This window comes from Squalius cephalus (assembly GCF_949319135.1).
Source record: "Squalius cephalus genome assembly, chromosome: 3".
In the NCBI taxonomy this organism is placed as follows: domain Eukaryota; kingdom Metazoa; phylum Chordata; class Actinopteri; order Cypriniformes; family Leuciscidae; genus Squalius; species Squalius cephalus.
This window is the reverse complement of record NC_137124.1, coordinates 39,371,660-39,399,341: the sequence shown is the minus strand read 5'-3', so window position 1 is coordinate 39,399,341 and position 27,682 is coordinate 39,371,660. Positions and strand designations below refer to the sequence as shown.

Genomic DNA, 27,682 nt, shown 5'->3' with positions numbered 1-27,682 from the left:
AACTCTTCATTTCAAAACAGAACACATGTTTCTCTGTGCACACACTAACTTTACCAAAACACTGGAAATCTGACTCAAAATGAAATTATTCTGTCAAAGAATAACACTTGTTTTCACTTCACAAGGTACATGCAGTCAATCAAAGTACACCAGGTTTCAAAATACTGGCTATTGTTGACATTACTAAAACTGCATAGACTTTTATGTTTCAGTTTTACAGGTATCTGCATGCAAAACATGCAATCCACCGTTTTACACTAAATTTCTTGGTTGGGAACTGTATGTCCACATGTACAGTACTGTTCACATTCATAAACATTCCAGTAAAAAGCAAATCAGTTTTTATTCCTTTACTGTTTACTACAGGAGGTACAGTAGAAAAATATCCATGAAACACACAAGAGCATTCTGAACAAAAAAACAACAGCAAAAACATTACATTTTGTCCAGGTCGACGCCTTTTGGCCAGATTGAATCCTGCCTCATCTATGTATATGAATTCATGAGGGGCCTGTTGGCCTCCAATTCCATAACTCTCAAAACAAAGTTTATGTAAATCATATCATCACTGTATACTATACTGTACTGTAACATATTACTGTGTAGGTTACCTACTTGCAAAGTGCAAAGCTTATAGAACTGGACATTGAATTGAATATACAGTACACTATATCTGGACATATTGTCGTTGTAGCTCCTTGACTCTCTCACTGATATATTGTTTCTGAACTGATATCATTGCAGAAGCAGAGGTTTTTATAAACTTTCATACTGTAAAAATATTAGTACAATTTGAAATAACTGATTTCTTTTTAAAAATATGTATGTCATGTGTAAAATGTAATTTACAGTATTCCTGTGATGAAAAGCTGGATTTTCAGCATCATTACAGGAAGATGCATATGGACTCGAAAAGCTTGTTTCTTCATGACATTGTTCAAAAAGCAACACATTTTGCTAGCAATCAAAATCACATTTTGCTAAAATCATGAAATTTACAAAAATGGTAAAAGTTTCATGTAAATGGTAAATAAATGCAGTCCGTACTGTATCTAAGGTTTGGAATATTGTTTTTGCTGTTGTGGGATGTTGTGTGTTAACATTTGTAAATACTACAAAAACACTCTATAATTTTGTTGGGAGGTATAGCTTGTCTGTTAAGAAAATTTAAGCATTATGGAAATGTGTTCACTGACTGCATATTGTGTGAAAAATACAAGAAATATGTGAATGGTATGGCCACAAAAGACTGATGCTGTGCTAATTGTGTTTAGAGTTTTGAAAATGTGAACACTGGTTGGACAAACGCTTGTTAGCGACTGAAAAAAACTGTAATAGTTTTTGTGGAAAACATGGACATATTTTTGTGGAAAATCTTTTTTTCAGGATTCTCTGATTAATAGAAAGATCAAAGCAAGTTTTTGTTGTAACAATGTAGAAGTCTTTGTCACTTTTGACAGAGACTTTTGATCCTTGCCGAGTAAAAGTTAACTTCTTTGAAAAAAAAAAAAAAAAAAATCTTATAAATAATCTGACTCTTACATTTTGAGAGAAAAATAAAAAAGTGCCATTAAGCTGAACATGCTCTAATAAGAGTGACTAATAGAGAAATATGTGAGGTATTTTCACATTGCTATGTACGGATATCCACCTCCGTCAGTACTGCCAACACTACTTTAACAAACTCCAGCAACGAGTGTGACAGTGTGTGTGTGTGTGTGTGTGTGTGTGTGTGTGTGTGTGTGTGTGTGAGAGAGAGAGTGTGTGTGTTCTCGAGTGACCTGAAGCCAGAAAACAATGGCACTGGGGCAAAGTCTGAGGTCAGCTATATCAGACTGTTTTGGTAGTGCACATTCATTCATCCTGTTTTGGTCGACCCCACACATTGAAAAAACACACACTCATACAATATGGTGATGAGGAGTTGCACTGAATGTATCCTCAGTGTTTAAGATCTCTGAAATTAATAGAGGGGATTTCAGGTCTTCAGATTTGGTTAATTAAACATAGACCAAAAACACAAACCACACAATACACTAAAAGGTTAAAAAAAACTGTAGTACTGTACTTGTTAAAAAAAAGTTTCTTAAAAATGTCAGCACTGAGGGTCTCTAGCTCCCAAAAAATAAAAAAGGAATAAGAAAAAAAACAAATTAATAAAATAAAAATATAAAAATAAATGGATCAAAAAAAAAAAACATTTTCTCCTAACTTGAATTTGAATCAAAGCACAAGTGCTATTTTAGTGGAGTACCGCTATTAACTGAACTAAATGGTCTTATCTATAATGAAACAACTAAAGTGCCACAATGAGGTATAAAATGCCACAGTATGTTGGCTTCAAAAACATAATAGCGAGACACAAGCTCTAGGCTTCTGTCACTGGCACCAGCGGATCACAGAGTTACGCTACAGCAGCGCTAGCACCTTCACAGCTGTGAGTGGTGGTTGCTTTAACATGTTTGCATTAGATAAAGCCAAAGATTGTGATCACTGGTCGAGAGAGAAAACAGAAGGAGAACTGAAATGCTGAAAGAGAAAGGGAAGAACCCCTGGGGAAAGTGGCTAATGAAATCTTCTCATCACTGGTGTTTTCACAAACAAATTACACAGGGGTATCAGTCTAGAGCAGGTGCTGTTGGATGGTGTGCACGAATGCTCATCTGTCATTCTCCCCTGTGTGTTTGGGTTTTGAGTAAGTTGTGAATGAGCTTGATTTAACAACAGGGCCATTGTGATCATACTTTAAGGCAGGTGGGGAAATCTCTGGCCCTCAAGATCCACTTGGATGAATGGATCTGGAGGGCCAGAATTGCCCACCCCTGCTATAAGGTAATCCGTCAATAACTGGTCATCTGTTTTCTGTCTGATGCATCAAATATAGAAATATGCATATTTAGCTCTACAAACTGTTAGACAAAACATTAAACTGCTACATTTATACGTTTAATATAGTATATTCATGGTTGCTAGGTTAGGAGAAAATACATTTCAGACAATGTAACCATTTAAGAGAAAGGCTCTGATTTTTTTTAACGTATCGTTAAAATGCTCGCCAAGGTTGCATTTATTTGGTCAAAAAAAGTCAAAACATTACTATTGTAATATATCTAAAAATGTAATTTTATGGCATAAGTCTTTACTGCAACGTTGCTGAATAAAATTTTTAATTCCTGTAAAAATATTTTTTACCGACACCAATGGCGTGTACACAAAACTTTTGACAAAAAAAAAGTTTACAGTAATAATAGTATTTAAAGATTAACTTTAAGTGAGCATCAGGACACGTCAAAGGTAATCTAAATGTAAAGACACTTAAATGAGCATGAACAATAAAAATCTCTAAAATCAGCCAATAACTGATAAAGTATGTATATGGATTGTGAATACCTAACCCTTATGTTGATAGGACAGTTGGTCACAGTTATCGTCCGAAGCAGATATTCTCAAAATGGCCAAATAATAGTCTGTAACTAACTCAGAGACAACATACTTGGTATCCTCAATTTGTGCTATGCATATATCAGCATTATTCTGGCTATCGGCAGGCATTTTTTCTAGATAACACTGTCAGCCTTTGAAACACCAAATGCAGATGACCACTAAAGCTTTCTTTTACTGTTCCAATAAACACATGTCCACGGCTCTATGTGACACTGTCCGTACTCCAGATGAATTGTCTCTATGGCTTATCACAGGAAACTGTCCATTACTATAATGGCTGCCATCCCAAAGCTGCCACTTCAGAGTCTGAGCACCATATCATATAATGTATGCGTGCTGCGACAACAGACTACAAGCATATTATCTGAAGGACCTGGGGCCACAAATCACAAGCAGCTGCGTCTCAACATCTTACATAGGGGTTATAAGCATACAGATGGTTCTTGTAAATGAAATAAGCTCAAACAGTTGCTATGGGACCAATAGCAGGAGTGATTATGTATGTATGGACACACCCACTTGATTTACTGACTCCAGTAAACGGAGACTAAAGACACGGCATCACGGCACGGCTTATGTAATGGAGTCATTATAGCGAGGGTGTGTTTGAGCTTATACATAGACCCTCTCGATGCTAGGCCCTACAAGAGGAATACAGGGATAGAAAGAGAGAAAAAGAAAAGAAAGGTAAGGAAAGAACGAAACACAAAATGAGGTAAAGAGAGAGGGGGAAAAAGCTTAGATTTGAGTGAACAGTGAGAGAATGAGAGGCGGCATTAAGGAACAGAGAGAGAAAGAAAGCGTCCCGCTGAGCGTCTGGAGCTTTCTCGGTTTTCAGACGGCCTGGCTGAGCTGAAGGCAGCACCCTGCCCCACAGCATGCTGGGAAAGGAGCGCTACGGGTCTGTAAGGTGACGCCACAGCGACGGCTGTAATCCATACGCCCCACGCGTCACACCGCATGCCCTGACAAAAGCTCAGCAGGGGAACACAGGTGTCAATATATCTCATAATATCCTATGATAAATCACTCAGAATAAAGGCTGCTGTGTACGGAAGACATTATTTACCCAGCGAAAGCGCCAGCTCAATGGCCGCAGGTTAACTCGGGTCAGGTCTGGCTTTACAATTCTCACTTCTGAAGACAAACAAAAGCTCCGGCTCATATAAACATGATAGATGGTTGATATATCATCCTGTCTACATCTGATCCCTCTCCCTGTTAAGTGAACTACAGCTAAAACAAAAGGCATTAAGCCGTATGAGACACTACAGCAGCTGTGGTGCCTACATGCGATACCTGCTAAAAGATATTATAATCACTCATTCATCCAGCTCACACACTGAATCACTGTTATCAATTTCAGTCCTTTCATTATATCCAGTTACACCATCTATGCATCCGTTCAACTTCTGCATCTTTATAAAATAATTCTCAATGTAGAAAACCGCCCCATGTTTTTTTGAAATAAGGCCTGCATCACTGTCCCTGTTGGTGAGCTGTACATTTCTTGGCCCCGTCCAAGTATGCAAAACCAGAGAGCAATAAAAGCGAGGCTTGCCATTACTGTAACTCAGGAGCAGGGCAAGAGAAAACCACTAATTATGATGTCGCCGCATGCAGATGAATTCAATTAGAGGGTGGAAAATACTGGCCTCAGACCAGCCCTTTCATGCTGCAGAGGGCCATCGCACACTATTACTCTTTTACTACACTATTACTCTTTATACAATACTGAGTGTTTTGCCAAAAATTATAATTTCACTAAATACCTTCTAAGCCGAGCCTGACATAAACCAATATCGCTCACGTTAACTACTGCATTTAGTCATATATCATTTTGTCCATCTGAAGACAATGCTAGCTTTTGTTGCACAGTAGTTTTAACCCTAAGACAAGATAGATTTTATGTTGGAATTGGTCTCAAGGGATGTGATAGCAATAAAAAAGTCCAACAAACATCCCATGCTGTGTATAAATTTATCAATTACTTTTTAACATGAACATAAACCAAATGGTAGAAAAACTGAATTAAACTGGACAGTCTGAAACTACTTGATTTCAATAAGTATAAGCATTGAGACTAATGTCTGTCTAAATTCTACAGTGGCCCCAAAAAGTATTTTGACACTTAAAGCACACTTAAAATGTAGGACTATCACTGTGTTAAGTAATAAAACATCAAACTTAGAGGTTTATATTTTAAAGAAAGAGTTTTGGAAAAAAGTGAATGTTTAAACAGCAGAAAGTTTAAACTGTTTAAAAAAGTGAAATGTGTTTGAACACTTGCTGGTTGTCAAATGTTAATCGGACATGTCCATAGCTAATGTGAGGATATACACCTGTGGTCAATCTGCTGGGACACTGCAAAAATTTGAAAAAAGTAAAGTTAGTTCTGAGAAAATGTCTAGCGTCATTTGTTGGTTTGATATTTTGCAAAGATATTTATACACAAGTATGGCTTAGTTGTCCACCTAACTTTTGGGGGCCACTGTATTTATTTTCAGGGTACTTAACAGAAAATGCCTTGGTTTAATCTTAGCTTATTTATAAAAATGTGGACTCTAAATATGTATGAATTTATGGAAACCAACGGATTATTCATAAAAGTGACATTCACCCACACTAGCAAAAACCATAAACCTCTAAACGTGACCGTCGTTATAGAGCAAGTGGAAAGATGTGCTCAATATTTGTGAGTAACAGAGGAGAGCTTGCCAGGAATGTCAATAGCATTAAACGCTTTATAAATACAATATCCTACACAGTGTCTTAGAATATGTCACTTGTGCCCAATAGGTGCATTCAATTAACAAATGCTGACACAAAACAAATGTCAAGAGTTTCCTCCTCATTTTGTCTCAACAGCCCCGTATCTTCACAGGACCACAACAGTGCCTACATTTCATGACCAGATTATTTGATGTGCTACCTGTCTGACAGCTCTGATACCTGTTGGGAATATAGAACAGCCGGATGGGGATTTGAGAGAGAACAGGGGGAAAAGAATGGTAAAGAGGGTGGGTTATATCTCACCTGTTGCTGGTGAAGAAAGGCTGGGTCTCTGGAGCTCAGTCCCACAAAACGATTGGCAGTGGGGGTGCCTGGAGCCGAATAACCTAAATATACATTCAAATACAGTATATTAATACAGGTGGAGTAGACACAAGTAATACACTATACTGTTCTAAAGTTTGGGCTCAGTACAGTTTTTTTATTATTAATGAATGAATTAATTAACACTTTTATTCATCAAGGACACACACACAAAAAAAGTGACAGTAAAGACATTTATGATGTTAAAGATTTCTATTTCAAACTTTCTATTCATCAAAGAATTCTGAGGAAAAGGGTATCACCGTTTCCACAAAAATAACAACTGTTTTCAACTGTGATAATAATAAGAAATGTGTCTTAAGGACCATATCAGCATATTAGAATGATTTCTGAAAGATCATGAGACACTGAAGACTGGCGTAAAGGCTGCTGGAAATACAGCTTTGCCATCACAAAAATAAATTATTAAAATATATTACAATAGAAGACAGATTTTTTTTTAATAAAATTGTAATACATTTTCACAATATTACTAATTTTACTGTATTTTTTTTTTACCAAATTAGATGCAGCCTTGTGATAGTGGTAGCGTAGAGATGGGAGTAACTCACCCTCTGAGGATGTGGTGATTGGCTTGGTGTCAGTCATCGAGAGAGACACTGGTCTGACCGTGCCGTGGTGGGGCGAGGGGGCCAGTACTGGCGTGAAGTGACCGGGCACTTTCCCCAGTACCTGACCACTGCTGTTCGGCTGTGGCATTCAGAGGAAAAAAGTAGTCTGTTAGCATATCAGGCCACATGTTACATGTTTTTTTAATGAAGCTAATGATCATGGTCATTTCTTTTTGTTGTCTGTGATTATGCGCAGATTAACACATCTTTTGATGTTCTCCCATTTTCTTCTGGCACTGGCGCTAGACAGCTGAGTGTGCACTTTTCATGACTTAGTTGATACAAAAACCAGAAAAAGAGGGGGGAACACAGGATTCAGACGCAGACACAGAGTGAGCGTCTACCTCCTTCTACTCTGGACTGCAGGAGACAGACTCGACTGAATTCACATAGCGGGGCCCCAAGTTCAAAACTCAAACAGGCCTTTATGAAAGAGAATGGTGTCCATGGGGTTCCCCAATGTGAATAGAATGTTTAATTAGGGTGTAATATAATCTGCGTTAAAGCAAGCATAAAAACATCCTGGCTCCCATCCACCCGATTATATGCCCCATGATATTTGCAGAGCGATCTCCCCTCACCAAGCTCCAGACCCCGGCAACGGCAAATATTTACGACCTTTATCGTTCCCTGCGGTTTCTCCCAAGTAACAGTTCCAGCGTGCTATGCCTTGTCCAGTCTATGAGCCCTTTGTTTACTGTTTGAGCGGCGGGGATATAAAACTCTGTCATATCGAAACCTCGCTTTCAATCACACAGAAAAAGAAGAAATCCCTCAGACAATCAGCACTGTGTTTCCCAACGTATCAAATCACAGCAGATATTTCTTATACTAGTTTTGCTTTTGTTAAATTCTTAATACATTGTTTTAAACAAAACTGATTTACCCCAATCAGGTTAAAAAATGAGAGAGACTGTTTTAATGGTTATACCACAAGCAAATTAGATCCTTTTACTGAATTACCCACTCTAACTTTACCTCTTTTTTTGTTGTTGCTATTGACTTTCCACATTTCCGAATAGTTTAAGCAACACAAGAGAGGTATCAAATATCTTCAAGCAAAATGGAACTGTAAGTGTTAACCAACCACAATAAAATCCAAAATAAACTGAGTTTAAATTTCCCCTTAACAAAATGTTTAGAGAGGCTTGGCCTTTTTTAAAGGTCCCGTATTATGCCCCTTTTCACAAGATGTAAAATAAGTCTCTGATGTCCCCAGAGTGTGTATGTGAAGTTTCAGCTCAAAATACCCAACAGATCATTTTTTACAGCATGTTTAAATTGACATTTTTTGGGGCTCAGAAAAACGAGCTGTTTTAGTGTGTGCCCTTTAAATGCAAATGAGCTGCTGCTGGACGACCCAGGGGGCGGAGCTTCATGAGCTCGCGCTCAGTCTCTCAGGACAAATTCATCTCACGGAATGATGATAATATCAGAAACTCTCAGTAACGGTGTTCATTTCGAGTCGGACAATAATGCCTACAGAGTCAGAGTGCTGTATAGAGATGAAACTGGTATAGTTTAGTAGTTTAATTACGGTTATTATAACGTATTTGTCATCTGCTTGTATGTATCCATTATTTATTAATAGCCTACAAGTCTGCTGTTTCGGACCAGGTCCGAATGATGATCAAACATGTACTGATGAGTTTAATAAAGTTTATTGTACATCACACAAAAGATGAAGCGTCAGTTTTACTTCAGAAAATCACCGTAAGAGCTGAGTAAACACAGTAGGCTAAGTTATAAGAAGTGTGCAAGTAGCCAGTAGAGTTGAGGGAGCATTCCTGTGGGCGGAGGTTAGTCAAAAAACGGTTCTAGTGACATCACTAAAGAAGGAAGTAGAGGGGTGTAGTCCAAACGAGCCGTTCACTGTAGTCGACTTCTGTTAAATAAAATATCTCGCTTGGCATTGAACTTTGAGCTTTATAATTTTACAGATATTATTTATGCTCTAACAGCAACATTACACACTAACTAAAGTTTGAAACATGGGATCACGAAGAACGGGACCTTTAAAATGTTGTGGTACTAATTAAGACGAATGGGACAGTCTGAGATGCTTGGCAGAGATGCAGAAAGTTCTTTAAAATTCTATTCAAAAAGAGCCCCATCCATCACCTGCTAAGGAGGAGGAGTCAAAACATCCAAGTCCTTTAATTAACAGGAATGAGGTAAAGCTAGTGTTTTACATGTTGTTGTTTTTTTCATATAACAATGAAGACATAATGGCCTATATTAAATTATATGATACAATAAATACAATAAATATTCCCCATATTTTCTCTTAATTCATACTTTAGGGAATCTCAAGTAGTTTTCATAGAGACACATTGAGTGCATGTGTGTTAGTGCTAATGCGCAGTGGCTGCCATGGTTGGAGTGTTTATTGACTTGCTTTTGTTGTTGTGTTTTTTCCTCTCTCTCTTTTCATTCCCCTTCGCTTCATTTACGCCGCTGCTGGTAAACAGTCGCCACAGCGATGAAGAGGCCGTCGTTTGGCTTTGCGCTCGGCGCCGACAGAGAAAACCACTAATGATTTTGTGTTCGTTAGCTAAACTGGGTCAATTACCGTGCTGAAACAATGTGGCCTGTTAATCAAACTTGAGTCCGATGCACTGGCAACAACCAGAGACACCAAGACAGACAGGCAACGAGAGGTAGAGGCAGAAAAAGAAGAAAACTGCACTAAAGCACCTTTGTGTTTACAGCATGTGCTCTTACAATGAGGGTCTCATTAGTTTTAGGGGGTATAGTGCCTTTAGCTCACAGTATGGTTAACATATGTGACAACATGATGATTATGATTGGAGAATTTACGGTACACGTGATGCATGTTATTTCAAGTATTTTATAAATGTGAATCTGTTCTTGCGCGTCTCAGGAAAGGGAATATTTCAACTGAGACGTTAAACCAACACCCTATTTTAACAGCTGGCATCTATTATGTATTGTGGACAATGCACACACAGTCATGAGATTTAAAGGCTCTGTTCTAGTACAGATAAACTGTACTAATTATGTATGATTGCATTAGGGTCTGGGTTAATGCGCGTGTACGTTAGTCTTTGTGCGTGTACGTGAGTACTCCATACATACCTGGCTGCTCTGTGGGCTGGACGGGTCGTAAGACTGCATGTAGTTCTTGAGGGAGTCGGGTGGGTTGAGGTGCGGCGGGTAGCGGATGGCGCCATGAGAGATGTAGGGCGAGGGGGCAGGGGGATGGATGGCAGGGGCGGAAAACTGCAGCGGAGAATGCGGAGGTGGACTCCTAGTGGAAATTACTGCACATGCAGAGAAAACAACTACTTTACTAATAGATTTTAATTTGACAACATGTACAACTCAATGAAAGTTTTTCTCATGGGTCATTATCAAGAAGCCATACCACACATTTACATAAAACCTATGTAAAAATGTTTAAAATGCTATGTTCAAGTCATGTCAGAAATGAATATATTTAAGGGCTGAGAGAGCATGAACATCACCCATAAAGTCATGTCTACCAGTGAGAAATTTGGAATATTGTTTAAGCCCTGACTTTCCCAAAGTCGTGTCATTTAAATAACTATGGTGGAAACAAAATGGTATTTGTCATAAACATTTTGTGTTGATGAAGAACATCAATAGATCTCTGTGCCAGTTACAGTGGTACTGATGATAATCGTGATATAAAAAATTAATATAAATATCATGTTCATACTTAACATACTAAAACTTGTAAATAATGCTCATATACACTCCAACATAGTAGGTGGTGATATTGCACCGTAACCCTGGTTGTTGTGATAAATTCAAAAAAGAAGAAGTGTGTAGCTACTACTGCCGCACAAAATGATATCGGAGGAGAGGACAGATGTACATACAGACAGCGAGACACTCGAGCCTGAAAAAAGTTAGCTCGCCAGTGTGGGAGTTTTTAAACGACTGTTAGACAGCCCAGTCTGAAGGAAGTGCAGATCATCAGTTAGATATGGTTAATTGTAAATATGGTTACAATCTCTCTCTCTGCCTTGCATTTTGACTGTGATTCTTTTTTTTTCTTTTTTTTGCCCTAGAGGCAGTACGAAAATGATAAAAACATCAATTACTATACACACCTAAAGCACATGCTTGTATTTCACTAGGCTTAAAATTATTTTGGGAGGAAGTGAAACAGAAAGACATAATGAAATTGCCCATTTAAGTTTAAGATCAAAATAAAAATTCAACAATCGAACTCATACAGTAAGCAGAACATTCTGCGCTCAGAATTAGCGTTCAGAATGTTCAGTGGTTGTTAGAAGGTTTGCTTGAATCAGGGAAGGATTGTGAGAAGTATTTTTTAGAAAAGTAATACCACTATGGCCAACGGTGGTCAGTCCTGGGTGGTGGTGCTGGGGGAAGGTGCTGAGCCGAGGTGAAGAGTCTTGTGGAGATGTGGGGCTGAATAATGTCTTCTCTGGCTTCTTCATGCTGGGAGAGGACATGTCTGCTGAAGAAAAGAAAAAAATAGACAGCGGATGTCAGATATAAACTTGCACCAAGATCTTTCTCAAAGTATTAATAATGTAAGAAATCAAAATCTGGGATGAGCAGAACTTGCGTATTAAAAAAAATAAATAAAAAATCAACTAAAAGAAAAGAAAAAAGTCTTAATTGACTAGGCGACTAAATCTTCGCCAAAATTACTGAACTAAGCATCCAAAAAAATAGTCAACAACATAAGAACACATTCTTTTGACATTTTCATGTTTTGTTATGCTGTTTCTCTTTCACGTCCCCTCTCTGTAGTGCAATGCAGTGTATCATCTATCTTGTTTGATTGTTTAAGAAAAAGATTAACTTCATATCTACTTCCAAGAGACAAAAAAAAAAGTCTCTTCATCAGCAGACATGGAGGAGACATAGTGCTTGGCCTGCATGTCTATGGTGCTCCTCCCTGACAATCATAGATGAGATGAGAAAACAGAAAAGAAAGGGAGGCAGACGCAATGAATAATGAAATAAGGAAAAGTGAGGGAGGTGGAAGAAAAGAGAACCGCTAGCTAATGACATATCTGCAAACACTTCTCATAATGTGTATTCTGTCTTGAGATTGTGTGTTTGGATATGCACAGATGCTTTAGGTGAAGGAATCAATCAAGACTACGTCTCTATATATTTAACTTCATAAATGCTCTCACTCTCTCTCTCTCTCTCGCAGGAAAAAGGTAAATGATCTCGACTCAAATAGCACAAAGGCATTGGAATGTAGGGGGATTCCATGTGTCCGTGTGTCCTATTCAGGGTCCCAAATTGCCTAAATGACTGTTTACCACTACTGCCAATGACAAGACAATTGAGAAAATGTTGCTGCCAAAGATTTCCTAAACATACAATGTTATTTTGCAGTATTTTTTATCTATTTAATTGCATTTTAAAATATTTAAATGATTTTATTTTAAAATATATATTTTTAAAAAAGACACATTAGGGTTGTAAACTGTTGAACAAGGCGCTCATAAATCATTTTTATAAACCGATTTGACCAAAAAGAAAGTTTACAAACATGATTCCACAACTATAAATGGGTATTGTAATAGTTTTCTAGACATAATCTACAGATAAGCATTGCAGTAACAGCACTTTAACAGAGCCTATCTTTATATGAAATATTAAATATTTTTCTTCCAAAAAATTTTCGACTGCATTTTCCTGTATCAACATGTCCGAATTTAGCATATGGCTTTCGAATAATATTTTGTCATCACACCTGTTGCAACAGAACATTGAAGAAGGAAGAAAAAAAGCTGTTAGAAGGCAGGATTGTGCTCTCTCGGGAATATCCATACCTGTGTTTGAGGAAAGAGGGAAGGAAGGAAGAAGAGAATGAAGGTGGGTGGGATATAGAGAGAAAGAGAGTTTGCTCTCCTAAAAGCCTTAAAAAAAGCAGCAAAAAAAAAAAAATGTGCATGTTTTGTTTGTTTGTATGCATGACCAGGGAATAACTACACACGCATCTGAAGAACACAGATTGGGAAAACTGATATATAAATTTTTTTCAAGCACACTCTAAGAAATGGAGACAGTGAGAGACTTGCAACTTTATCGAGGCGCAGTGGCCATACAATGACATTGTCTTTTCACAAAGTTGATTTGATATGAAATTAGAAAGGTATATTACTGGCGAGTGTGTGTGTGTGTGTGTGTGTGTGTGTGTGTGTGTGTGTGTGTGTGTGTGTGTGTGTGTGTGTGTGTGTGTGTGTGTGTGTGTGTGTGTGTGTGTGTGTGTGTGTGTGTGTGTTTCTGGGCACAAGAGGACTAGGCTTTGGCTGAGACAGTTTCCTTTTGTCAAGGCCTCATATGGCTTTAATATTCATGCTTCGCTCCTTCTGATATGGCTTTTACAAAACAAACCACTTTCTCATGAGCTCTATCTACCCCACCCCCCTCTTCACTCCTCCCTCCATCTTTCACAACAGCTCATCAGCAAAAGTCCGGGGGGGGGGGGGGGGGGACTAGTAATAATAAATTGACCAGAAAATCGACCAAATTAAGATTTTTTTTGTCACCATTTTAGCAGAAATCCTTAAATAGACACAGACTTGAGGCTATAATTTTGTATCACATTATTTTTTCCAAAATAATCAAACTAAATTCACCAATTAAATTGAGAGCCCTACCAAGTAACAAAACAAGTGCATGACAAGAAAATAAGACATAACATTTATATGTACAGTGTAATGTGTCCTGCTGCCTGGGAAATGAGTATGGAACTTGAATTAACTACAATTAAATACTTTTTTTTTTTTTAGCGCTCAAATTCTCTCTCTCTCCCTCTTATACTGGCAACCTGTTGGTCGTCAAGGGACAAGTTCAAACAGACGCTGTCACACCTGCCTGTTTCTCTGTCTGTCTCTAACACACATACACTTTACAAAAACAATCTCTCTTGACTACATGCTAAAATCTACATTTTTCACAGGGAAAGTTTTTTTTGTTTTGTTTATGTATTAAAAATAAAATCTTTTAGCTAAGATCTGAACTGAACGCTACAGAACTGGGCGTCAGGCATGTGAGCGAATGAGTAACAAGGGTAACTAATGGTGCAAACTCATTGTTAGAACAAGAGATCTCTCCTTTCATTCCTTGCCACACACCCCTCCCCCTTCCACCCCATCTGGGTCTGGTGTCTGAACTCAAAGGTCACAACCCTGCTCTGACCTTTGACATACCCATTTTAGAGATCAGGTCAAGTTCAATAGTTGCCACATGCCAGACAAATCCCCCTTTCTGAAGGAGGAAACATGGCTAATCAATTACCAACCCATGCAGATAGGAAACCAGGCTAGTCTGATCTACATCTGACAGATTTGTTTTAACACATACATTAAAGTTTTGTTTTGTTTTGTTTTTATTTTGCTAAAATGAAGAAAACTATTTTGGGGGTTTTGTCTAAAAAAGTTATATACTGTAGTTCAGGTACTTTGGGATTTCTTTGATGTTGAAGATGTGTTCAGAAATGTATCATTAATTTTATATCGACAATATTCTATATTCTATATTGTTTAAACTAGGCTTAAATTGGGCTAAAAACAGTCCTTCAAATGTATCCACTAAACTACAGTACAAAAGAATGAAACCAGATCCAATACTAACATACACAGATTTTGCCCACACAAAACAAGAGACTGTGACACTTCTCCTTAATGAATGACATCTCATCGAAGGTTTCAATCAAAACATACAACAGGACAACCTGCTCTTTCTTTCTAGTTATGTTAAACTGCAGCACACTAGAAAGTAGCGCACAGGAATGAAAATCCTTCACCAAACCCTACAATTTCTGGATACATAAGGCTCAATTAATGCAAAAAGTTGAGATTACATTCCATGTATTCATTGTGTGACTTCACAATAAAATACAGGCCCTAAAAGTGCAATTGCGTTATGAGCAAAATAAAATAAATAAACTCCAGTGAGCAGTCCCACTCACTGTAAGTGAAATTTTATACCACTGAAATTTTCAATGGTCATAATTTCAGAAAATCATTATTGTGGCAGAAGTGTTAGAAGGACAGCCGAGGTTATGAGAATGCCACAGGCTGATGCTGACAGATGTGTTTTGTTCAGTTTTGCATGAAGACTGGAGTTCACGAAGTGCTGCAAGAATGAAGACCAGTTTATCAACATCACACTTTACTGAGAACTGAAGAAAGGGGAAAATCACACAGAAAAGATCTTCACACAAAGGACAGAGAGAGAAAGAAAGAGAGAGAGAGAGGGGGGGGAGGGGGGAGAGGGGAGAGGGGAGGGTTAAAAGAGAGAAACAGTGCAGAATAGCTCTTAGTAGTGCTTAAATGGAGGAAATAAGCTTAATGCTCACATGATAATGAAATGAGAGCAAGTCTTGACCATGAACAGTCTCTCTCACCTTGGTCTCTCTCATGCCAGGGTCTGCTGGCCGGTGAACTGGGGGATGGGTAGAAGTCTGGCCCTGTGGGACTAGTCTCCATACTGTCCTCTTGGATCGTCTTAGGCCGCTTACTGCAGAGGACAGAAGAACATGCATTAATCTGACTTCTGACTACACCAATCTGTGCTGTGACATTGAAAATCATTTATTTTAAAAATCACCAATTTTGTAATTAGAATAAAGGGCATAAGGAATATTTTAATGAACTTTGACCCAAACTAACTCTAATGTAACATATTGTAGGGCAAAATTTATTTAATATATTTAAATATACACAGAGAAAAAAAAAAAAACAGTTTTTTAGCTTTAGAACAGTTTTTTCTTCAAATATGGGTTACATTTTTATAAAACAATTCTATAAAAAAAAAAGAAGCTTTTATTGTGTTTGTTTAGCTGATCTTTTGCGAAGCTGATCTTACACTGAAGACCACAAACAGGTTTAATAATGTATGTGTTTGTATGCATGGGTGGTGTTTGAACATGAATGCTAACCTGCCAGGAGGAGATGAGAGGGACCGGTGTAAACTCACTCCTGAGTTCAGGTCTTGATAATATGGCTGACTTGGCATGTCAGCCATAGGGAAGTTCACTCCTGAACCCTGTGTGATAGGAGCTGGTGAGATGTGAAAGAGAGAGAAAAGAAAGTGGTTAGGGATAGGTAGTAATGTCGAGTAACTTACATCAACATTTTGGCATAAAGAGCCAATTAACTAAATCACTTTTAACACACTCTTTCTGGCTCGCAGTTAGAAGCTGTTATTCAGTGCAGAATTTGCATAAAGGCAAACCCAAACATGTAGCTGTAATTCAATCTAAGAGAGAACAGCCGTAGGGGCTGTAACAGTATGAAGTGTGTCAGAGATATCATATCTACAGAGAAACCACAAGAGCCAGAGCACCTTTCAGTGGTCTAACCTCTGTCACAAGCCTCTTTGTTTACATACAATAGCATGACAAAGCTAGTTTGGTCTTTCATGAACAGATAGCTCTATACCTACAATTCTTCAAAAATTAAACATACCTTTCATAATATGCTGATGATTTATAAGCTGGCTAATGTACACTGAAGCACATCTTTCATTGGCAGTATCTGTGTTTATTAAGGCAGTGGTTTTGGTTTCAAGGGAGCACATGTGCTGATAACATACGTATCATGTTATAAGCTATAAGTTGCTCTGAATACAAATATTTGACAAATGCAAAAAAGTAATTTAAAATGTAAATGTTACATTTTATATAACATTATTAATTATATTATATTATTATATTATATATTATAAGTTTAGAAATGTTGTGTACTTGCTATATTATTTCCTATCATTAATCATAGTGTCTGTGTACTGGTTTGACCTCAATTACTGTACATAAGGATAAATTAGGATGAATGTCCTCATAATGTAGTGTGTATTCAAGTTTCAGGTCTCTACCCACATTATGAGAATATCCAGCTGTCTTCGTAATTTTTATTAAAGATGTTGATTTTTTTCTGTGAGGATTACGTTTAGGGGTGGTGTTAGGGGATAGAAAATATCATTAGCTCAGTATAAAACCCATTAGTCCTGTGTACAGTCCTGATAAGGATAGGTGAACAAACAACTGGGTGTTGTGTAACATATGTATGTATATAAAACCAAAAACACATGGCTAAAAATATTCTTACTGAATTAATATGCAATGCTTGTGCTATAGTGTTAACATTTCATACTAAAAAAAATAAAATAATAATCTCTTTTGCAGTAGTTTAAGGAGATGTGTCATGACGTTTTAGCAGAGTCTGTGTTTTCATGTATGACATGATATGACCTGAGGGTCTGAGGTGAAGGAAACACATGCAAAATTACTGTCAGTCTCTGCTGGCACTGAGCCCAAGACCTGCTGCTGCCACATGAATGCAGGTGAGCAGGCATGACATTTGTTCTAGTACTTACAGTTTTTTCCAATTGCTAAACGACAGTGTGCACAACTGGAGCTACATGTGCAAAACTCTAACTACAGTCTGCACTACCAACAGTCACCTGAGCTAAACACTTCACATCACCTGCAAAACTCACTCCAAGCAACACAACTCTTAACACATGGCTCAAAACAGGCTCAGTGCAGCCAAACACTATGCACAACCCTCACTGAGATAACACACACTGTCACTCAGAACACACTGAGAGTAAAAACACTCGCATTAAACACCAATACAGAAAATACAAACTTTTCATCTTTACAGTTTGAACAATTTCAGTGACTTCATACAAAGTAATATTTTCTTCAAAGAAAAGAGTGACATTCTTTCACATGATTTATTTAAATTTTTAGAACATAACTATTCTTTAAGGTAAATGAAAATTAGCAGTTTGCTTCAATAGTCTGTAGTAATTTACGGAATTACAGTAATGAGAAAAAAAGGTAGAAACTAAAAGTACATACTGTAATTCGAACAAATAATTGAGGGGCTAATCCTGAAATTGCAATCAGCAGTGTTTGAAAAGCACAAGGCTGAAATCTATTCTGTTTTGAATGTGTGGTTCACAGTTTTGACAGCAGTGTGTTAGCATTTGAACAAAGTGCTGTAAATCCACAGTGTTGTGCAGGTTGTGGTTAAAGTCATGGGTTAAGTGTGTAGAGTTTTGAAAACTGTGTTCAAGCAATGAAAAACGAACTAGAGTTTGGTCCACATGAACTGCTGCTGTGCAGACTGTAGTTAGAGTTTTGCACATGTGACTCCAGTTGTGCTCACTGTCGTTTAGCAATCGAAAAAAACTGTAATATGTATACCCTCAACGATACATACAGTGTTCACTATAACCTCATCTGAACTGCATTACAGAACAACACAATGCCCATTAAATTATACATTTTAAACCTTAAGTGTGCAATAAACTGTCAGTTTGTTCAGGAAGTTGACAGACCTTCCATTGTTCTGCTTTTTTTTTTTTTTGGTACATGCCGTTTCCTGCAGGTAAGTCATATGGCTGTAGTGTTTTTAGTGTTTGAATGCCTTTCCAAAGAGCAGAGGATCATAGAGGCCACAATGATGGCAGTGTGTGTGTGTGTGTGTGTGTGTGTGTGTGTGTGTGTGTGTGTGTGTGTGTGTGTGTGTGTGTGTGTGTGTGTGTGTGTGTGTGTGTGTGTGTGTGTGTGTGTGTGTGTGTGTGTGTGTGTGTGTATGTGGGACAGATCGCAAGCGTTGTGTTACATTTAGGTGTGACATGGATCAGTTACAGCGTCACCAAGTGCATCATACACCCTTAGGGTGAATATGAGCGTCTTTGTGTGTGTGTGTGTGTGTGTGTGTGTGTGTGTGTGTGTGTGTGTGTGTGTGTGTGTGTGTGTGTGTGTGTGTGTGTGTGTGTGTGTGTGTGTGTGGAGGGTAAACGTGTGTGTGTTTTAGGCCCTGATAAACCTTTTGGCAATTAGTACAAATCTTGCCTGAGGGCAAAATTGTCCTCAGTTATCAAAGAGAGATTCTTTTTGGAACATCTGTCATCATCTCCGATGAAAACAGGCATGTCTACACATAAACTACTGTATGCTTGTGCACCAAAACTTGTGAACACACACACAGACACACAGACACACACACACACACACACACACACACAAGACCCACTAGACTGGATTTTCCACAGATGTTCTGGGCAAGTCCCTCCCTTGCTAAATCAGGAATGCCTCAGCATAAAGCATGCTGGTTGTGTTGCTCTGTCTGTTTACTTAGCTATACTTGTGGGTTGAAGCTGTCGCAAGAAGTTAGAAAAAATTCCCTTAGGAGGCAACCTATATATATATATATATATTTCAATTTATATAAATATAATCATAATATTCATATAAACATTCAGTTTTTTTTTCCCCTCTAAAAATGCTAAATATTTTATTTTTAAGCTAGGGGTTGGGTAAGTCTAGTAGATTCATATTTATACTAGTCCATGTCCATGCGTGTCCTCATTTAGCTAGATAAACGTGTGTTTAAAGGTATAGCTATACTTTGAGACCCACATTTTTTTAAATGTCCCAACACATTTAGTGAAACTTCTCAAAAAATCTACTTGCCAGGACATATGAAGTGGTTCCCACTATTTGAAGGTCATGTTTACATTAAATCTACTGATTTCAACAGATTTATCTGATGAGTAGGTTCAGGGGCAGATCTATAGAGGAGGCATGGGATGGCAACTGGCATCCTAAGAAAGAGCATTGTCACCGCATCTGGCACCCAGTATAAAATATAAGTGTAATCAATTTCCTGTACCGCTTTTCAGCAGAGCAGCGGCATTTGATGGCATACCAAAAAAAAAAGAAAAAAAGAAAAGAAAAAAAAGATAGTGTACCACAGAATAATGGGAAGAAAACACATTTTTCTATAAACTGTCCCTGTGGGTTGCACACACATGCAACATTTTCTGTGTAGTCAGCTTCATTAAAGGGGACATATCATGCTAAATCCACTTTTTTAGCCCTTAAATGCATTTAGTTGTATATTTGGAGTCTTTAGAAGTACAGAAAAGTTGAAATTATTCTCTTCAGGTGCTTCGTTGATATCTTTATATTCTGTTTTGGCCTTATTTTTCAACCTGTTCCGATTTTTCTGTTATCTGTGACGTTTTGTGATCTATTACGTCACAGTATTTGCAGCGGAACTGCCAAATAAGGACATACATACAACCGGCGTAGCGTCATAGAACGTCTCTGAAAAGGTTCACGCCCACTTTTAGGGGAAAACAAACCGGCGAGCACCATACACAGTATCGGATTGAGGACGTGTACTAACCCTTACAAACATGTAATTTGTATTTAAACTTTTTTTTTTCACACAATAGGCTACCCCTATTATGTATTTGTATTTAATTATTTTTTTCCACACAGTATTTTGTATTTTTATTTTATTTTAAATACATTTCCATGTATTTATGCCCATCTCTGCCTGCCATCATCATCAATATCTTGCTGTTATGGAAATATCATGAATTACAGATGATGCTATCGAAAGCTAAATCAGGCTAGTTGTATGACTGGACAGAAAAGTGCACTCAGTAGCTCCTCTAAATATAAAGACATAATATTATACATTTAAAGATGTTTACTTCTTAAAACCGAAGTAAAATCATTCACTGGCTACCTGGTGACTCGATGAGGTACGAGTAAATGTCCGGGTAAGACACTTCTGGCCACTGGGTGGGGTTGTTAGACCAATTTGACGCTGGTAGGGACATATTTTTAAGTTGCCCAAATTAAGTTTATAAACGTATCGTTCACGCTCTATGGAAGGCAGGGTGAACATATAATTACTCGACATATTTCATCTAAGTGATTTCTGAAGTTATACACGTCTGCCGGCTGTGTACGGACATTGTTTTGTGCCGCTATTTTGTATTGAAGTCTATGGGAAGTCTGGTTTGTTTTCCCCTAAAAAGGGGCGGTTACAAAATTTACAGTTAAGTTCCCGGATGTGCCGGTTGTATGTATTGACTTCCAGCCCAACACTTCGAGCAATCCGCCATTTTTATTTCTCGCTGCAATTTTGTAGTCCAAGCTAAAAGATGCAGAAGTTACGAGAGGATAAGTTCAAATGTTCGGTTGTTGGATGTAGTAACCCACACGCTTCATTACACCGTCTAATGTAGATGAACTGCTTGTGACAGGGCACATGTTTAACTGAAAGAACGAGCAGAGAGAGAGAGACCCGGTCGCGCGCACGCACTCTCTCTCTCTTCAGAGCCAGGTGGAAATGTAAACAAGACACCGTCTCCAAACTAGACGCTGTCTTGCTCTCTCTCCCTCGCACATATTAATCAAAATAAATCGACACGGTGGTAAAAGGTCGGAAGACCAAAGTTTCATGTGTAAATACAGTAACACACCATTGCGATACATCCATATGAAGACGTTGTTCTGCAGGTTCGTCGTCTTCATTTTCATCTCGCTCCGGCTCCGACTCTGGCTCGAACATGTAAGGCTGGCTGGACAAGTCTTCCGTTGTTGACATTTTGTTAATAACGTGTGAATAAAAAGTTTCTGTGCCGCTAGATAATCATATCTCTGCTATCAAACTACAAAAATGGCCGAACGGGGTGGAGTTGAACCGTGTCACCTCTGCATCCTGGAGAGGGGGCGGGGTATGAAGTGTCTCAATTGTATTTAAAGAGACCGCACCAAAACGAGTTGCTCTCAGACGCACATCAGAAAAGGGGTAGAAAAGGGGCCTGTGGAGCTATAATAATGAGGAATTCAGACCCAAGCATTGCAGTTCCGCTTTATATAGACTACAAATGTATGATTTATATGTAAAAAGGAACGATTTAAAAGCATGATATGTCTCCTTTAAAAATTACTCTTATGAATCAGTTCTTAGTGAGTCAGAAACACACATCGCAACCAGTGCAGCCCAGTTTACGAACAAATTGATTGTTTATCCATTTGTTCGTGAATCTGAAAATTGCTGCTTCTCAGCTGGTTTCTCTGAGGTTTTCTGAGAAATCTAATCTCGTCAGTATATGATGTGAGCGAATTATATGAATGCCTGTTTCACTTTCATCATTGATATAGACCTTTTTGCCATCTGACAATACAATTAAATTAAATCAATAAGAAGATTCCGATCATGGAAACTGATAGCAGAGTTGGGTAAGAATCTAATCTTAATGAACTAGATTGAAAAGTTTAAAAGACAAATTTTGTGTTGGCTTGTCTTGTTTTAAAATGAAAAATAGTTTGAAGTTAGGTCAGAATAGATAGATAGATGATCTGAGTGTTGCTGTTGTTTCATAGCATCCACATACAGACAAATCGACTTCTGTTACAGTTTTTTCCGATTGCTAAACAACAGTGAGCACAACTGGAGCTACATGTGCAAAACTCTAACTACAGTCTGCACTACCAACAGTCACCTGAGCTAAACAGTTCACATCACCTGCAAAACTCATTCCAAGCAACACAACTCTTAACACATGGCTCAAAACAGGCTGAGTGCAGCCAAACACTATGCACAACCCTCACTGAGATAACACACACTGTCACTCAGAACACACTGAGAGTAAAAACTCTAGCATCAAACACCAATGCAGAAAATACAAACTTTTCATCTTTACAGTTTGAACAATTTCAGTGACTTCATACAAAGTAATATTTTCTTCAAAGAAAAGAGTGACATTCTTTCACATGATTCATTTAAATTTTTAGAACATAACAATTCTTTAAGGTAAATGAAAATTAGCAGTTTGCTTCAATAGTCTGTAGTAATTTATGGAATTACAGTAATGAGAAAAAAAAGGTAGAAACTAAAAGTGCATACTGTAATTTGAACAAATAATCAAATAAACAAGACACCTGCTTAGCCTTTCAGCTGAAATTGCAATCAGCAGTGTTTGAAAGGCACAAGGCTGAAATCTATTCTGTTTTGAATGTGTGGTTCACAGTTTTGACAGCAGTGTGTTAGCATTTGAACAAAGTGCTGTAAATCCACAGTGTTGTGCAGGTTGTGGTTAAAGTCATGGGATAAATGTGTAGAGTTTTGAAAACTGTGTTCAAGCAATGAAAAACAAACTAGAGTTTGGTCCACATGAACTGCTGCTGTGCAGACTGTAGTTAGAGTTTTGCACATGTGACTCCAGTTGTGCCCACTGTCGTTTAGCAATCGAAAAAAACTGTAATAACAGACACTCAAACAGTATTTGCACAACTGATCCAGTCTTAGTGTTTTGATATTTGGGCATTTCTTTCTAATGTTAGCAAATTCGAAAGTTTCATTTTTATTTTTATTGAATTTTATTTATTTTTAGACATAATAGATCTGGTAATGCAACCGTTTCACATATTCATGAACATAAATGTGTATGTCAGGCCATAAATCTACAATAACTATGCATGAATATTTGCTTTGGTGTTGCTACCCCTAATAGTCCTCATGCCACCATATCTTTTCTAGATCCGCCCGAGTAGGTTTATGCGTATGCAGTATCTTTACCTGTATAAAATATAAATCCATGTGCTTGTTTAAAATTGTATAAAACCATGCGTCTACGAGATGCCCTCACTAACATACAGTAGTGAAACCAGTGTGTGTGTGTGCGTGTGTGTGTGTGTGTGTGTGTGTGTGTGTGTGTGTGTGTGTGTGTGTGTGTGTGTGTGTGTGTGTGTGTGTGTGTGTGTGTGTGTGTGTGTGTGTGTGTGTGTGTGTGTGTGTGTGTGTGTGTGTGTGTGTGTGTGTGTGTGTGTGTGTGCGCGTGTGCGCGTGTTTAGAGAGAGACTTACTTCTGGATACTCTCACCAGCTCCGAAACACTAAAGACCCCTGATTTAATAAAGCTCTCTTCCAAGTAAACTGTGGGAGACAAAAGCATTTTCTTCAGACACATGTCCTTACTTAACACATACACATGAGGACATTTCAAATGCTGTGTGTTTGGTGAGCAGGCATCAGAAAACATTTTAGTTTCCTCATAGATTAAACAAATAATCTTTCGTCCTCGTCACCATTTAATTTTTGCTTTCAGGGATTGTGACGAAACTAACTGTGACTTGTTTTATATACATACTAGAGATAGATTAGGTTCAGAGAAGGCCAACTAGTACGTAACACTGTATTCCAGACTTGTGCCCAAAAAAAGACCAGATCAAATAAGCCTGTTTTGGTATAATTTCTCTAAAAAAAAGCAAAAGAGTTAAACTGGTAGACAGTGTAGGATTTTTTTTTTTTTTTTTTGTGGTACTGTGCAATATAAAGAAAAGTTTAGCTTTAATTCAGCTGCTAATTAATTAAATTAAATATATTTGTAGTAGAGTTATTTGAGACCTGGTTTGGTTTGAGTGACCAACTGATCAGTAGTTGTAAGTTGTTTCAGTGGCAAATGACAAGATAAATGTCTATAGCCCCTTTCACACAGCGCTTTGAACCCGGGAAATTGCCGGCAAATTGCCAGAGTGCCTTCTGTGTGAACGCAAACACGACCCGGGATTGATGCCGGGATCGATGCTGGGTTGGGGACCTAGTAACATTGCCGTGTTCAGTCCCGGAACGCGCGCTGTGTGAACAAAAGCCGTAATAATGCCGTGTCGTAGTGATGACGCTGAAGCCGGGATTGTTCGCCAGCTGTGAAACGGTACGTAATGCGCAAGTTTATGATCGAATCAGAGAACAAAATGGACAAGCTTGGTTTCTCGAGAGAGAAATCGCAGCTCATAAGCAAACTTGAGAGGCTGTTGAGACATTACAAGTCACATCGATGTCACGTGTCTTTACGGGATTTTTACGGGTCGTGTGTGAACGCACTCTCTCATTCCGGAAAATCACTCGCAGTGTGAATGAACCAAAATCAAACAAACCCGGGTCAAATCCCGGCTCACTTTATCCGTGTATTTTCCGGAATCTCTGTGTGAAAGGGGCTTATGTTTCTCTTCTCTGAACATGAGTTATAGGCCTACAAGTAGCTTATATCCAGTTACAAATATATGTACACGAAAACACATACATCTCACAAAAACAGGGGTCCCACACCTATTGATTATTTAATTTCCATAATGTTTTTTCAAGTCATTTGTGAATAATTACTGGATTCGATTTTTATGAATTTGTTATTTGTACATTTTTTAAATAAAATAAAAAGTTTGTATCATTTTATAATTACTCTAAATTTCTTGCTGATGAAAAGTGAGCATAACTCAAATTATTAATAATAACAATTTTAAAATTCCCAGATATTTTTAGATTGTCCATGACTTTGGGAACCTTGAAACAATATAATGAAAATTAAATAAACATCCATATAACATTGGTGTCATACAGGATTTATCTGCCTTTATGGGGTGTCAATATTATGGGTACACCAGCACCTGGCAATAGTTTACTTAAAACCCTTGACTGCAGATGTAGATTTATGTGCATTTGTGTTTTTTGCATTTATGTTGACATACCTGGAGGGTTCTTGCCAGGCTCATTGTTGCTTGGACTTCCTGACTGTTGCGAGTCTGAAAACACAAAATAAAGTTGGTGGATTAAAACACAAAACCCAGAAAGCACAGTAGGTCTACAGATGACAGTACTGCACTTCACTGTAATTTATCATCCACTTGGCAGTGTTTTCTCATGTTTGTTTAGCTGTTATGGTTTTGTTGACATTAGGAAATGAGAAAAATTTAGAAAAATCAAAACAACACAAATACACAATATATAAACAACAAACAATAGGATCCAAAAGACCACATATTTTACATTTTAATCTGGAAACAAATTGAAATCTTTAGGGTGGAACTCTTTACAACATGGAACATCTCTGGTATAAACTGAAAAATAATTATTTCAGTTTCTGCAAATTTGTGACTGATCATGTGTGAACTCTTTGTAATAATGGTCAGATGCTTTTTGGATAATCACAAAGCATGCTGGAGAACATGATCATCAGGTTTTACATATCATGCAGCTCGATTAAAGCAAATAGGCAACAAACCCAACACAAAGAAAGAATTTAGTACAGTAAACAGCCTGAAAAGCAAACTACAGTTTCTGGGTCCTGACAGGACAGGCCAGATGTGTGCAGTTACATGCTTGTTTCTTTCAGTGAGGGGGAACGGGAGAAGAAAAGGGGAAGGGAAAAAGAAGGATGTAGGAACAGGTAAAGGCAAAGCTGAAACGTGCCTCAAAAGTAAAATGGAGATACAATACACACCCCACCTTGAAGAGCATGAGCAAAGTAGAGGAGCAGGGGAGGAAAGATGGAAAAATGAGAAGAATCCTGCCTGCCATTGATGTGTGCTTTAAATGTTACATGATTAATGATGTTACCTTACAAAACCTTTAGGAAGACCCTTCCTTGATCCTACAGTGCTAATGATAGTGGCATGCATTATCCCAGTCTTTTCAGGAGCTCATTTAATAATCTGCTTATTTCAAGATCACAACAAGCAACATATTTGGGATTCACTGATATAAAATTCTGGACGATAGCAATACACCAAAGTGAATTTAGGTATCACAACATTCTATTGTATAGTATGAAAATGCTTTTTTTTTTTTTTTTTTTTTTTTTACATAGATTGCATTTAACAATGTTATTACATTATATTAAACTAATATAATATTTACTTATTAGTGATTTTAAATATTACATTTTGTATTATCCAAATATTACAGCTTTTACTGTCATCTAACATTTATTTAAATGTAAAAAATAGGATATATGAGGTTATGCAAATAATATAGTACCAGATGATCTATTTATTCAATATGGATTGATACTTTAATAATAATAATATTAATAATAATAATAATAATAATAATAATAATAATAATAATAAAGCAATCATATAGGCCGATAACCAATATAATACTAAAACAACCCACTTGCTTAAACAATAAGGCATTGCTGTTTTGTTTTGTTTTCTTTACCTAAAGGGGCACTAAAACTCCTTTTAGTTAACCGACCAATTCAACACTGATATCGGACAATGCAATTATGATGCCTAAATGTTGGCATTTAGTAAATAAAAAATGGGGGGGAAAAGAGAGAAAATGAGCTCTCATTACTCTTGTTCCTTCCTAAGCTCCATTTCAGAAGTGAAAGTTAAAGGGGGAGAGTAAGAGATAGAGAGATGGGAATAAATCTCCCCCCCCCCCCCCACCCCTCCACCCCCCCACCCCCCTCACTCAAAAATGACCATTAAGCAGAGCTGCAAAAATGGAATGTTCTTGGCTTCAGCTCAATAATGACAAAAAAGGGAGGGAACACCATATATTAAGAAGAAAAAAGTCTGGAGAAAATTAAGATAGAGTGAGAGGAGGAGAAAAATCCCCACTCGTGGTTTGTCCTGTGCATTTGTTAGAAATTTTAAGAGTTATTTCTGCATTAAGCTTCAACTATTTTTTTCCCACATAATAAATAACATCTTAAGTAGTGTTTGAATCATGAAAGCGTATTGGACCATTGGCCAACAGCTGAGTCTTTGATTGGACAGAAGCAGGTTGGCATTGTGACAGTGCCCGTTCCTATGCCAACTACCCTCCCCCTACAATTTACAAGCAAGTTATACACCATCCATCAGTCTGCTTAAAGACATCTCCTACTATGCCGATGCTCCAAAAGAGAAAACAGAAA

The 27,682-nt window shown here is 37.7% G+C and overlaps 1 protein-coding gene across 20 annotated transcripts in view; it reads right to left on the bottom strand.

Annotated features, from left to right (window-relative positions):
• LOC307155820 (nuclear factor 1 B-type-like) overlaps nt 1–27,682 on the bottom strand; it is a 141,385-nt gene that overhangs the window by 14,196 nt on the left and 99,507 nt on the right. For 8 of the 20 annotated variants that reach the window (XM_079866796.1, XM_079866787.1, XM_079866797.1 and 5 more), the window contains exons 3-10: nt 25,506–25,559; nt 23,848–23,916; nt 16,102–16,222; nt 15,568–15,680; nt 11,512–11,646; nt 10,272–10,456; nt 7,113–7,251; nt 6,481–6,563 (exon numbers count right to left, since the gene is read on the bottom strand). In XM_079866796.1, coding sequence (XP_079722922.1) covers nt 6,481–6,563; nt 7,113–7,251; nt 10,272–10,456; nt 11,512–11,646; nt 15,568–15,680; nt 16,102–16,222; nt 23,848–23,916; nt 25,506–25,559 — 899 coding nt within the window. The remainder of the gene's footprint in view (nt 1–6,480; nt 6,564–7,112; nt 7,252–10,271; nt 10,457–11,511; nt 11,647–15,567; nt 15,681–16,101; nt 16,223–23,847; nt 23,917–25,505; nt 25,560–27,682) is intronic. The other 12 variants (XM_079866782.1, XM_079866788.1, XM_079866783.1 and 9 more) reach the window with 3 other exon arrangements.